The sequence below is a fragment of the Canis lupus genome, chromosome 1 (assembly GCF_011100685.1).
Source record: "Canis lupus familiaris isolate Mischka breed German Shepherd chromosome 1, alternate assembly UU_Cfam_GSD_1.0, whole genome shotgun sequence".
In the NCBI taxonomy this organism is placed as follows: domain Eukaryota; kingdom Metazoa; phylum Chordata; class Mammalia; order Carnivora; family Canidae; genus Canis; species Canis lupus.
This window is the reverse complement of record NC_049222.1, coordinates 15,056,289-15,071,201: the sequence shown is the minus strand read 5'-3', so window position 1 is coordinate 15,071,201 and position 14,913 is coordinate 15,056,289. Positions and strand designations below refer to the sequence as shown.

At 44.0% G+C, this 14,913-nt stretch overlaps 1 protein-coding gene across 8 annotated transcripts in view; it reads right to left on the bottom strand.

Annotated features, from left to right (window-relative positions):
• The window catches only part of RNF152 (ring finger protein 152), an 88,418-nt gene that overhangs the window by 7,790 nt on the left and 65,715 nt on the right, over positions 1 to 14,913 (bottom strand). For 4 of the 8 annotated variants that reach the window (XR_005353417.1, XR_005353415.1, XR_005353418.1 and 1 more), the window contains exon 2: positions 3,034 to 8,469. Coding sequence is in view for 1 of the 8 variants with exons in the window: in XM_038525878.1 (XP_038381806.1) it covers positions 7,698 to 8,309 (612 nt within the window). In the remaining 7 variants the exon portion in view is untranslated. Of the gene's footprint in view, positions 1 to 713; positions 8,470 to 14,913 lie in introns of those variants that run through there. The other 4 variants (XR_005353419.1, XR_005353421.1, XR_005353420.1 and 1 more) reach the window with 3 other exon arrangements.

Sequence of the window (14,913 nt, the reverse complement as noted above, 5' to 3'; positions counted from 1 at the left end):
AATCTGGACTCCCTAATACAAAACTTGCTTTTTTGGTACAAGAAATAGATTTTGAATTACAGTAATCTCACACTTTTAAAACTATGGGGATTATTTTTTAATTGCCAGACAGAGCCAGGTCATGCTTATACTAGCATTGCATGCATGATCAGATCATTGATAACCCTTTAATTAGGATTAGGCCACTAGCTAAACTGAATTGAAATTCATTGCTGTAATCCAGTTATTGAAAGACAGGTTGATTTAAAAAAAAAAAAAAAAAAAAAGGCTCTCCCAAACACTCTGTCCCACTGATGAAAACACATATTGAAGGATAACTTTCCAGATTCAGAGCCAAGAGGCAGATCACACTGCCTCTCACTACACAGGGGCCGCTGTGAATTGTTCTACACGTAGTACAATGAGATGGTCCACCTGGGGTCTGACGCATCCAATGCCATTTCTAAACAGTAGAAGGAGAAAGGTAGGGCCACTGGAAGCCATGAAAACCCAAGTTGCAAAACCATGCTTGGGCTTACTCATTACAAATGCGTTCTTTGGCTTCTCAGAGAAGCCACTTGAAGGTCACCTCCACTTAAAATTCTTGGCTCAGGAGCTCCGTGTTGCTTTATTACAAGTCTATTAAAATTCTTAGAGTAGCTGATGATGAAAATTCTAGCCAATTTTTTTTTCCATGAAGTAGGAAGGAAAAAAAAAAAAAACCAACGCGTGAGTCTATTTGAAATCGTTTTATGAATTTTAATCATAGCAAATGTGTTTTAACAGTAGTCATAAAATCAACATTACCACATATACAAAGGACAAGACACCAGTTTGGCATACAAAAATACCATATATTAAAATTGGGTTCATTGGAAAAACTCAGGACTTGCTAAGACACCATCTACAACAGAGAGAGCAAGCAAGAATGCTTTTAAGACATTCAGATTTATAAACAGCAGCTTAATATCCCCCTTACAAAGTCAATTATTTGGCAACATTTGAACAATATTTTCTACACAGCCCAGCAGCTCATTTATCTGTAGGGCTATTTGGCCCTTTAAAAGAAAAGCTCCTAAAATAAATAATCCACATACTTGTAAATGAAACATGTCAAGGACTTGAGTTAGCCTCTAGAGCAGCATTAATCTAGCCATTTGACTGGAGTATTAGGTATCAAGAGGGCCGGGGAACCCACCAGTGGGGCTGGAAGAAATGGCGGGAACCCTGTTCACCAGCTGCATGGCTTGGGTTGGGGAGTTTGTACCCACCCCAAGCTGAAACCAGCCTCCCCACCTGCAACTGTCAAGTGAGGCAAACAGGAATAAAGAAAATAGAAGAAATGACAACAATCAGGATTGAAAAACGAAAATATTCTTGAATGAGTCTTCCAATACTATTGACCTACTCAGTTGGGAAACATCCACAGGCAGGGGCACTGCATTTCACTGGTAAGAGGGTGGTATTAGTTTGTAATGACTCAGCAACCAACTCTAGAGCGTCTAGTGTGCAGAGAACGCCGGGGGGCCTCCTTGCATTCTCTCATCAGCTGAACCCATTCCCTATGTCTTCAACTGAAACATCTGGAATGGAATTTGGCAGGCTGTTCTAGAAGGACCAATTGTGCTTGTCTACATTACTCCTAGTCATCCACGACGGCTCTTTAGCTCCTATATATTTTGTCTTAACTTGTGATCCCATTACAGATTTCTCTCCTTTTAGGCAAGTATCTTCTTACTGTCTTGGGCACATCTGCCTATCTATTTTGCTCTAGACCTGAGGCCACATCTCCACTGCTCCCAGACAGAATTTTTCTCTCCAGTTGTTTTCTGAAGCTTGGTGCATGGCAGCAGCTATTCTTGTCCTCCCACGATTTAAATACAGATGACATAGATTGAGGTTGCTATTTGCTCCTCCTTTAAGGGGGCATTTTTTTCCCTCTTATCTCCTCCTTCCTACTGCCCATGCTCCTTTACCACCCTCACATTCAATTGTCTACTTCCAGATTCTCAAAAAGCAAATGTCAAATTAAAAATTGAACATTCCTTGGAACTCTTGTTAGAATAACCCAGTAACTCACAGGGAGAATACAGAAAACTTGCACATGGGCTACTAGCCCTACATCCCATGGTGATGAATTTAGAGCAATGTTCTAGAAGAACAGGGACAACTATAAGAGAGCACCCCCAGAAAAACAAAGAAAATGCATGCTGTTGCAGACTTCAAGAGACTCCTCTGTACTCTGCCCCAAATATTACTGATTGTCCCTAAAAAGATCATAATATGAATAGTATCAAAAATCTTAGACTAGAATAATAAAAGTCCAGCTAACGAGATGAGGGTTTTCAAGCACCACTACATCATAAGTGAGATATACATAGTGGGATACCCCAGGCAGTGAATCCTGAAAAAAAAAAAAAAAAATACAACAACCCATTGGCCCAACTGTGCAAGGAAACTTGTGCAAGAGTTCAGGAATAACGGTACTCTACCCATGATGCTTGAGCAGAGTCAAAAAACAAGCCGTTTGGAAAATGGAAATTAAATGCCCCACCTATTTATGCTCTTCAATCATCAATGGCTTTCCAATAAAATGTACACAGTAGAACCCACCTTTTCATATGTTTGAAGTCTCAAGAGTTTATTTATATAGACATTCCCAAAGGTGGTTGGTTTGATATAATGTATGCAACCTATAGCATTTGTTAAGAAATTAACATCTAAAGTTAACATTATATAACCCACAAATTGGAAAACATGACTAACAACATTTTTTACTTGATATTTAAACTCCTGTTACAGCTAAGTCGTGTGTGTATCTACATGTCTATACCTATGTGAAGATATAGATATAGATCTCTATACAGGGAATCATGTCAGAAAAAAAAAAAAAATCAATGGCTTGAATTTCCACTTCTTTTTTAGAAGTATTTCATGCTTAATAAAATTTAACTGATCTTCATTGCCTTTGAGATAGATTACTATTTTCAACAGTTACTGAATTATCTTGATTACTTTGTTCTTTTTTGGAGCTTCTCTTTTGGTAAAGGTTACCTTGTAAGTGACGTTTTACTGGGAATGACAGAAATGGCAAGGAACAGTCTCTTCTTCCAGGTCAAGGATGATAGATCAACTGACTCGTGACACTTCTTATGTGGAAACAAAACACTGATTGATTGGCAGCATCATTCTTTTAAGAGAAGATAGAAATTCAAACCTTTTCGATAGTGCTCCTCTCATACCAATAACCTCTGGACCTCTAAATTCCTCCTGAGTCCAAAGGAAAACTACCATTCTGGCAAAAATATATATATATATATTAATAATAATTTCAAAAGACAAGCTATAAAGGTCATGCCCACCGACAAGTTCTAGAAAAAAAATTTACTCAATTGGGCTAAATTGAAATGAATGCAATGTTTACATTATATTCAGAAGCAATGAAAAACAGACCAGCCAATTTTGACACAGCACAGGATTTCAGATAAAGCAATGGGAACTCTTCAAACCAAAATCTAGACTAGAATACACACCATACAGTCAGGAAGAGTCTCATCTTTCTATGAAAATATATCACAAACCAAGTCTTCTGCTTTCCTTTACTCACTTAAAAAGCAGTTTTAGTAACTTTAATAACCCCAAAGTCTTTAAATTCCATGGGCAATGTTTTTTAAGCCAAAAAAAAAAAAAAAGCTTCTGTGCAAGGCTGCAAATTTCCAATTCGTTCAGTGATAAAGGGATAAAAGGAAAAACCAAACAAGACCAGAACAGTGTCCAATCTCACTCTAAAAACAGTACCTATGTTATTATAGTCTGGCATCTGAAAAGGGATGCCCACGTATGCCCACACCAAACACAATGACAAGCCAGCAGACTTCAAGGGCAAACAAAAACCCTCTATGAGCACTGCAAAACATGCCTGCTTTTACATTTCACACCTTACTGATGCAGTGATGAAGTCTGGGGAAGATGCTGGAAGCAAAGAGGAATTTCATTAGGTGCTTTTTTTTTTTCTTTTTTTCTGTAACATTTACTTTTTGGCCGTAAGACCCTAGACACAGTTTCACAGTACAGGTCATGCATAGCTTGCAAGTCAAACGTTTTACAGCTACTGTCTAACTACTATTTTTGGACAACAGATTCACATGCAGCTAATGATCCCGGAAACGGGGCTTCAGAAAGCACTCTTTAAGTTTCACTGACCATTCTTTGACCCAAAGTATGTAAGTAATAACCCCAAAGGGCAACAATGAATTTTTATTGTCATACTTGAGATCATATACTTTTTAAGCCCAGAAAGGATTTTTCAGCCAACTGCATGTAACTAAACCACAAACTGTCTTCCTAGCCTTATTCCATTAACACTGATGCTAGATTCCCCTGCACAACCCTCCAGAACCCCATGGTCCAATATGGTAGCCACTAGCCATGTGAGCCACTATGTTTAAGTAACTTAAAATACAAAATCCACCTCCTCAGTCGTACTAACCCTGCTTCAACTGCCCACTAGCCAATGTGGCCAGTGGCTACTATATTGGACAGCATAGGTTATAGAACATTTCCATCATCCGAGAAAGGTCTACTGAACAGACTAGATCTCGAAGGCTGCACCAGCACATGGGTTAACCTTCAAGGGACCTACTCTGAAGTCATGCAGAAGATTAAACTTAATTATATTCTCAAAGAAAGTACCTTTTAGCTTTCTAATCATAAAGTATGACTGAAACTGAGAACCAATTTGCCTTTTCATCACAACTTATGCCCCAGGTCATTATATGAAAATTTCCCAAAGACAACGCTTTTCGATAGCATACTTGGCTCTACTTAACATATTGAGCATTCTCTTGTTTATGTCAAGATCATTAATAAAGATGAAAATTCATGCTTCTTAAAGTTAACTATTTACACAACACTCATTGTCCTTTACATAAGGGGGAGGAGGGAACCAATGGTGTGCGATTTTAAAAATTCAAATCACATCATTTTTATTAAATGTCTCTATTCGTCTTTTAATCAACCCTCCTTTCATTTCCCAGAGAGGTAGATGCTAACTAAAAGGAATATGTATATATATTAAAACCAACAACAACAACAAAAACCCACACAACCTAAAGCAATAGTTGAGTCAGTAAAGGAGTAAAGGGTATGCATCCACCCTCCAAAGGCTCACAGTCCGACAGAGATGTCAACAGGCATAAGAAGGAGCAAGAGAAACTTTAATGCAGTTCTCATCTCCCTTTTGTTGCAGAATTTCAAGGGGCCACCTACCTCTGTGGGCCTCCACGGGCTCATGTACGAAACAAAGCCACCGGGGAATGCTTTCAGCTCTGACTCTGTGCTTTCAGTTGTGATTTTTTTCACTCATGTGCAACTGTGAATTCCGGTTGATTGGGTCACTGGACTTTTGTCACACGGGGTAGATGAGTTGTTCATGTTGTGAGGAAATGCCAGAAGAGGCCAGAGCAAGGGGATGCCAGCTAACAGTGAAACAGCCAGTCGACAAAAATTCTATCTGTAGGCTGAGGTATGACACGCACACACAAACACATGCGCACTTACATGTGTGCACAACGGCGCACCGTAAGAGGCAATGTACAGGTAACTGGAGGCAGAATGCATTTAAACAATATTTCTTAGGTCAGTAAGACTCACACAGGAAATTCTGATCTTGGTATTATTACTACCTTAAATTGAAAATTCAAGAATGTATCACAGAGCCGATTAATTTTGCACTGCTCACCTGCAGCTCTAGCATGGGATTGTTTTTAAGTTACGTGGACATTTTTACTCTACAGCTTTGCACTAAGAAACACAGGGCTCTACAGCCACACGCATTAGTGTCTACATCTAACCTACTTAACACACAGAACTCGAGGACATACTACACTACAGGGCCAGTCACTTCATACTGTACATAAACAGATGCAGATATCATTCACAAAATTAACTCAAATATGGCCTGGCTGGAAATTGCAAAGGGGAAAGTCTATTTGAAATGTAGCATTCTTAATGCAACATTTTGGTGATTTTTTTTTTTTCCTCCAAGAGGAATAGAAATGAGGTCAGACATGCATCACGGCAGCCTGGCAGATTTTGAGAAGTTGACACTAACCCAACAGTATATTATGTTACGTAATAGAGGATAGTATTCAGCTAATATGATACCTAAATTATTAATACCAAATAAATCCTAGATTATTTGTTGTATAATGCCCAATAGCTTACACAATAAAATGGCATTTTAACCTAATTTCTACTTTGAGCTTTCAAATACACTTGCTTCATGAATTCCATAAAAGAAATTGGAGGAGAACTGTAAAAGCTCACAGCTATTTCTGAATGCACACACATCCAGGCACAGGAATTTACTGCTTAACGCCAGCAGATCTTTCTTCATGAGCATCTGTAGGCCACTACACATTTAAGAATATTTGAGAATTTATGATGAACTGATCCACTTAAATTGGGAATGTGAGTTGTTGGTTTACCTTGTCACTTTTCTCAATAAAAACATTTTGAAATACAAGAGATCGTCTCACTTATACCAGCAAGAAGAGGAAACTAGAATCCTAAACGGTTTAATTCTCACAGCGCGACATCTTTCGAAAAGTAATCATGGACTGTCTATTAAAATGTCAGTCCGGGTTTGTCATCGACGAACAACACTCATTTCTACTATGACACCTCCAAACCGGGACAAAAGACAGAGTCTTCTGTTACTTTCCATTTGTGCCTCACAGAACACAGGACTTGAATACACAGAAGAGGAGCAAATGTTGGAAGTGACGAGTGGGTGACACTTCACGGAGCGGGTCCCGGTGCCCAAGAGGTGGCCACTGTGTCAGACCCTGGACTCATTCGGGCCCACAAAGTCTTACTCCTGGGATTCTTCTGAAAAGATTCAAAACCTGAGGTAAATCAAATGACACACACGCACACACACACAAATACACAATATTTACATTTAAAATCCTTATCTCATGAGATGGCTTGAGAAAAATTGGCATATAGGGTTCCTGTGGGATTAGGTATTTCTCATGATTACTCAGTTTATTGCTCCCCCGTTGGGCTTTCAGTTTAATAAACACGTAGCGAGCTCTAATTACAAGGGAAGAAAAATGAAGGTGTCTAACAAAACACAACACACCGGGAACACTTGTTCAAACATTTTCTTCAAAAAAAAATGACAGTCCACTTCACTTACTTTAATTTGGGTGCCATTCAAAAGGTATAAAAAGCCTTAGCAACTAAACGAGACTGGATTTCCATTAAAAAGGGGAAAGAAACCAGCACTGCATGTCGTCGCTGAATTTTTACATGGATTCTCAGGTTTAATTCTACTTGTATACATAGCATCTTTGTTTTAATCTACCACATTTAGAGAAGATCACATTGTATGCACTTGCACGGTTTAACGTCTAAGTAGAATACGTCTATCTCGTAACATGATTTTGAAAAATCAGAAATTACAGTCCATTTAGTAAATGATTATGAGGATGCATGCAATCGTCTTCGAAGCTGTTGCCACCAACACTCAGAATGATTTGCCTGGTATCCTGTGGAGACCTCACGTCTGCCCTCTGCTAATCAAGTGGCAGCCCCGAGGCCAGCGCTGGCACCAAATGATCAGCGTCGCCCCCCTCCTTCTCGCTGCGATCCCATCACCAACACCTGCTCAACCCCTAGTTGGCACCCACGAGAGACTTCGGCAGGCCCGCTCAGCCACAGGATATCACAGTGAAGCGCTTAGAAATGCAAGACATGTTGTGCAGCACGATGCCCAGGAGGAAGACCAGGACGCAGGCCACAAGGATCACAGTGCACACCCCGGACCAGGTGGAGCTTTTCGCCGCGCCCCGCCTGTCTGGCTCCTCCTCCGCCGCCTCCTGGGGCGGCCCCCCCTGCAGGGGCTGCTGTTCCCCGGGGATCGTCACCACCGTGACGGGCTTCTGCTGGCTCCCGGGCAGCAGGCGGCAGCCCAGGTCTCCGGGCAGCAGCGCTCGCTCTTTGGCGATGGGCAGGGGCAGCATGTAGCACCCATTGCTGGGAAGTTTGATGAAGACCGGGGTGTGCTCGGACGCGTGCGGGATGGCGATGACCGCCAGGACCTCGGGGTCGTCGGGGAGCTGCGACACGGAGAAGCCCGGGGGCAGCTTGGTGATGCCCCGGCACCACGGGCATCTCACGTCCTTCTGGCTCGTCCTCATCTGCTGGAGGCACACCGAGCAGCAGGTGTGTTTGCAGTCCAGCAGCTTGGGCCTTCGCCGGGGGCTGTAGTAATTGAAACAGATCTGACATTCCAGCAAAGAATCTTGGGAGAGCGTCTCCATCGTGGCCGGGTGGCGGGGAGGCCAAGGCCAAGGCCAAGGCCGCCGGAGGAGCTTGTTCTCAGAGGCCGGCAGGCCCACACCCTCCTCCTTCTGGTCTTTCCGCGGTGGCCGGGTGACCCGGGAGCTCACAGGCACAGAGCATACTCAAGTGTGTTCATTTCTGAAGAAGACAAAAAAAAAAAAAAAAAGGCAGAAAAGTTAATTATTTCCAACAAGCTCAGATGTCAGCACATCTGATGGGAGTTCAAAAGTCCTGATGCTGGGTTAAAAATAAATAAATAAATAAAAATTTCCCACTCGAGATTACAGGATTCCCGCGGGTAATGCCCAGTGGAAGGTAGACGGGTTGTCTCAGGTGGCTTCTTATGGTAAATACTTTGCTCGTTTCTAAAGGGAATGACTTCATGGGGGTACATAATGCCCCATAGTTCATAAAGAGGGAGTCTTGATTCTGTTTTACGTATTTTGGTGGACCCTGGCTTGTTCTTCTAAAATCTACTGGGGAAATTCTCAAGCTTCTAAGATGCTTTGTAAAAAAAAAAAAAAATTTTTTTTTAATGCTTTGTAGCATCTCCTAAAAGTAAATTTCTTTCCTTAGACCCTCTGGTCTTCTTTTCCTGACTCAACTTACCCTCCTGTAAGCATTCATTGCCAGGTTCAGGCAACGTCCCAAACCTAGGGACTCATAACGAACTAGTTCGCCCATTCTATACGGGTTAGGACTATTCCTCTCTCTCATCGGAAATTAAAACGGTGCTGCCCAAAGGAGCATGCACAGGCATCTGTTATTTTTTTCCGATCAAATCACTGAAACAGAGTAATTTTTATCATCTGGTTTTAAGCGACAAAAACTGGAAACGACAGCCTCAAAAGGCAGCAACTGCAATGAGCCTTCAGGCAGCGGGGGTCACAAAGGCACACAAGGACCATTAGTATTTTTCAGTCCTTTTAATTTCATTAATATTTAGGCTTGCACCAGGTAATGGGACCACAAGCAAATACTATTCACTCACCAATCCTAATCAAGTGCGGTATAGCAAAAGGCTGCCAGAGAAGACCGGCAGGCAGCCCCTACCATAAAACAGTAAGAGCAAAAATAGCATGAGCCTCCAGGTATTGAAAGGCAGCAGAGTAACTCAGTTCAACTTAACCGGGGTTTGAGGAACCCCCTGGTGCTCTAGTGTTTCAACGAAGGCAGCCCAACCCGGTTTCCTATTGAAAGCATCCAAATTTACTCTCTGGATGGAATCACGATGACTTTGGAGAGAACTACCCAACCACTATTGTAGAAATAATTCCTAGTCATTGAATCCCAACCCACTCCCAGAGCCAGGAGCTAACATGGAAAAGAAGCTCCAACACATGTTTCTTAAAAAGCAAACCACCTTCTTCTAACTTCCTTTGTGAAATTACGAACGTACTCCTCGCCAATATGATTTGTTAAAATCAAAATTAGAAATGCAGGGGGCGCCTGGGTGGCTCAGTCGGTTAAGCATCTGCCTTCAGCTCAGGTCATGACCTGGGGTCCTGGGATCAAGCCCCACAGTCGGGCTCCCTGCTTCTCCCTCGCCCTCTGCCCACCACCCTACCACCCCACCACCCATACCCACTGCTCGTGTTCTCTCTTTGTCAAATAAATAAAATCTTTTTAAAAAATTAGAAATGCAGCAAAGTTTAAAGTAAAAAATAATCACTGGCAAAAATTAACAATGACAGTCCAAAAGAGAAACACAGTGTCAAATATTTTAGCTGTAGTAAAGGTGCCTAAACTATTGAAAGTCAAATATAGTAATACAGCATTCAGAAATTCGTATCATAATCGACTGCGTATCTCTCTATTAATTCAAGAAGTGTTTGTTGAATAAATGAAATTTGGTAAAGGTAGAACTCAAATGTTTTCACTGGAAAAAAAACATATGAGGTGATGGACATGTTATCAGCTGGAGGGGGTCCTTTCACAATGTACGCGTAGCAAATCACCACCACGCACGCCTCAAATAACTTACAATTTTGTCAACTATACCTCAGTAAAGCCGAAAAAAAGTAAAAAATTAAAGACATTAAGTAGCTGTGGGGCATCAATCAGGCACAAAGCACAATGCTAGCTACTATAGGGCATAAAGATGAATCAGATCCAAATGCTATTCTTAGGGGTCCCTGGGTGGCGCAGCGGTTTGACGCCTGCCTTTGGCCCAGGGCGTGATCCTGGAGACCCGGGATCGAATCCCACGTCGGGCTCCCTGCATACAGCCTGCTTCTCCCTCTGCCTATGTCTCTGCCTCTCTCTCTCTCTCTGTGACTATCATAAATAAATAAAAATTAAAACAAAAAAACCCAAAAAAACAAAAAAACCCAAATGCTACTCTTAGGCAATTTAGGGTTAGGTAAAAAAGAAAACGTGAATAGATTTCTTCTTCCATTCATTTATTCATTCCAGTTCTTATTGGACATCTGCCATGTGTCAGGCATGATGGTATTTGCTTTTGTCTCTTGTAACTAAGACCTTGTCACTGCCTATTAAGAGACTCCCAGCCTAGCCGTAACCAGTTATGCGTGCTAACAGTCGTAATATAAATATAGAGTGATACATGCCATACAGGAAGGGAGGAATCGGGGATGGCTCCATGAAAAATCTGGATTATGGAGAGGATGTAGACATGTAAAATTAGGGGGCACTTTCTTTTAGGTTCAGAAATCACTGTGAGCAAAGGAGAGAGGGTGAGCCATTACAGAATTACTTCTAGACTCTACCTGTGGCACTGGCCAGGGGATGGTTTTTTTCCTAATAAGAGAGTAACTTAAAAATGCCCACCCTTCAGTTTCATAGTTTTAGCTTTTATCTTTAGGTCTTTGAAATGGATTCATCTTTTTAATTATCTTTTTTAAAGTTTTTATTTTTAAGTAATCTCTACACCCAACGTGGGGCCCAAACTTAGATCCCCAAGATCAAGATTCGCATGCCCCACCGACTGAACCAGCCAGGCGCCCCCAGATGCCTGTAAGCACCCTTCCCCTGGCCCAGCCGGGGAGCCCAGTCCTGCAGGGAAGGAGAGAGAGGAGTGTGGCCAGGCCCAGACCACACACAACTTAGACAGGTTCGAGTGCCAGGCCAAGGATGTGGGACTTTTTTTTTTTAATATTTTATTTGTTTATTCATGAGAGACACACAGAGAGAGAGAGAGGCAGAGACACAGGCAGAGGGAGAAGCAGGCTCCATGCAGGGAGCCCGATGTGGGACTCGATCCCAGGACCCCAGGATCACGTCCTGGGTTGATGGCGGCACTAAACCGCTGAGCCACCAGGGCTGCTCGGATGTGGGACTTTGTAGTGGGCAATGGGTAGACCCCAGAGAGGGCAAGAGTATGGGAATGAGCAGCACCTGGGTTGTTTACCTTCGGCTCAGGTCATGATCCTGGGGTCCTGGGATGGAACCCCGCATCTGGGTCCCTGCTCAGCAGAGTCTGCTTTTCCCTCTCCCTCTGCCCCTTCCCTGGTTCATGCTTTCCCTCTCTCCTTCTCTCCAATAAGTAAATAAAAATCTTAAAAAAAAAAAAGGATTATGAGAATGACTCATTAGGTAGTCATATTCAAGATAGATTGGAAAGACCTGCTGAAAAGCTATTATAATATCAGACAAGAGGTAGCGAGTCATTGAAGGAAAGACTGGCAACTGGGATGAAGATGAGAAGTGCTGAGCGGTTCTGGAGAAGCCGAGTGACACCTGTCCTATGTTACCACGTGGTCACCGGCGAGAAGGTGCAAGTGACATCTCCAGTGGGTGGCATCCCTAGGAGAAACGGGGATCCCGAGAGAGCGCCCCTGTCTGGGCCTTACTCCAGTTGAGATGTGAGGAAGATCCACGAAATGAGTTCTTCAGGAAGACATGGAAGAGCCGGACAAAGCCCGCAAGCCTGGAGCTGCTGCTGCAGAGCAGGGTCGGGCTTGGACCTGAGAGCCAGGCGACGGCCACGGAAGGCCCATGGGCTGGAGACGACACAGAACAGAGGGACGGCTTGGGGAGCACACCACTAAGTCCCCCTAAAAGGAAGAGCTGCGGCAAGGGAAGCCACCCCCATGTCCCCGCACAGCCCCGGCAGCAGGAGGCAGAGCAGCGGGAGGGCACGGAGGGGGCCGTGGGGCTCCGGGGACAGGTGGCCCCTCGTGTCCCTCAGGGCGATTCAGGTGGAGTAGGGGGTGCAATGGAGTGTGCGGGGCCCAGGATGTGGGCACCCGAGTCCCCACGAGGCAGTGGGGGGCCACGGGGCAGGCCCAGGGCTGAGGGGCGAGGAGTCCAACACCCAGTTTTGAGCCCAGAGGCATCTGGGGCAGGAGAAGGGGGGCAGGAGCGCCCAGGCCCCCCCAGGCCCAGGGGGCGTGCAGGGCTGGGAAGGGGGCCCATGGGCCCGCAGAATGGGAATTCCCCGTGTCTTGGCAGCCAGGATAGAATCTTCTAGAATGGGGGTGCCCGAGGGGCGGGGAGGGGGAGGTCTGCAGGGGGGGCTCAGAGGTTGAGCACCTGCCTTCAGCCCAGGGCGTGATCCTGGAGACCCAGGATCGAGTCCCATGTCGGGCTCCCTGCATGGAGCCTGCTTCTCCCTCTGCCTGTGTCTCTGACTCTCTCTCTCTCTGTGTCTCATGAACAAATAAATAAAATCTTTAAAAAAACAACAAAAAAAAGAATCTTCTAAATCTTCTAAAATGATCCCCAAGGTACTGAATATATTTTTTCTTTAAATACAAAAGTGAAACACAGGCTTCACTGGGGAATCCGGGCCCATGCTCCGATGGATCCTTACCGTTAAAGCCCCTGGACAGAGTACCAGGGACCCCAGGGAGAGGAGGGTGCGGCCGGGCGGGAGGGGGGCTCTGAGCTCTGGTGGTGGAAAGGATGAGATGGGGGATGGGTATGAGAAAAAGCACAGAGCCCTGCATCCCCTTCCTGAATTTGGAGACTGCTTTCCTTCACAATGGCCCTCAGGACCACTACCTCCGAGATATATGGAGCCGGGACATGTTTCCTGACCCCAGCACCGAAACAGTGACCACCGATTTATTAACCTTCCTTCCTCCCTTATTATTTACCTTCTTTCCATATAAAAATGTGGGCAGCAGATTAGCAGAGTGGGAAGAGCAGGGACTTTGGCCTCCAAGAACCTTGGCTCAAAACCTTGCTCTATCACTACCAGCTGTGACCCTAGTACAGGTCATCCAGCCTCTGGAAGCCTGCGGATCACCAGCCAACGGGGCAAAATGGAAGTGTAGCTGAAGGCCGGTAAAGGGTGCAAGGAGCACAGGTTCTCTCTCTCTCCCTCCCTGCCCAGAGAGCTCTTCCTGGCTCTCAAAGAACTGCCATGTTGAACAGCTTGGGAGGAAGAATGCAAGTGTTCTCCTTGGCCCTGCCCCAAGACTTGCCATGCCATCATTTTTCAACAAAACCAACATCCAATTTTATTCATGAATTTATGTTCCAAGTAATGTTCACTTAATTGGTGTTAAGCTCCCTTAAAACTACATTACACTACTCAATCTCCAACTCTATCCAAGTAAGTCTAGGCCCTACAGTAGAGGCTGAACACAAATGCCAGATGGGGAAACAGTTCCTCTCTTCCATGCTTAGCCACTCAAACCATTTTGACGGTGGCATCTCTCATTTATACATGGACTTGTTCTATCTTAAGCCAGCCTATACTGCATTCCAGTTTATTTTCTGTAGCATAATTAGTAAGGATGATGATTAGTTAGGTAAAGAGAAGGAAATTTATGAGCCTGTGGACCGAAGCTAATGATGAATCATCCCTTTTCCCTTTCTTCAGAATCTGGAAAGGCGTGAGTCACCCATAGAAGAAATGGTATGCGAACAAGGAAGGCCCACATAAGCTGGAAAACAAACTCGGGTGCCCAGTCAAATGCATCATACACGAAGCACACGTTGGCAAGAGCCTCAGGAATCAGGGGTTGATGTTATTTCCTCACGGGAACAAGATACGGCATTCCAGGGAAGCACTCGTGACACTTAAGGGGAAACGGCCCTTTGGTAGAATGTGTGCAAACAGGTGTATAGTGAAATACATTGGAATGATTTATTTTGAAAGAATCTGAAGATCAGAAAACATCAGAAGAGGAAGAGCAGCTAAAGGAAGTTATTCAGGAAATAATTATGGCCTAGAAGACAGAACTTCTTTTCTTTTCTTTTCTTTTCTTTTTTAAGATTTTATTTATTTATTCATGAGAGACGCAGAGAGAGAGGCACAGACACAGGCAGAGGGAGAAGCAGGCTCCATTCCATGTAGTGAGCCCAATGTGGGATTCGATCCTGGGTCTCCAGGACCACACCCTGGGCCGAAGGCGACGGCTAAACTGCTGAGCCAACTGCTGAGCCACCCGGGCTGCCCCAGAACTTCTTTTCAAACATATTTTCATAAAATGGTACTTAGTTTCATAAATGATATTAGTTGTACGATCAATGAACGAAGTAGTAATGCATGCCTTGGTTTAAAATGCCTTTTTAAAAAATATATATTTATTTATTTGAGAGAGCGAGAGAATGAGCAGGGGGATGGGCAGAGGGAAAGGGTAGGAATAGGAGCAGACTCCGCGTGGAGCC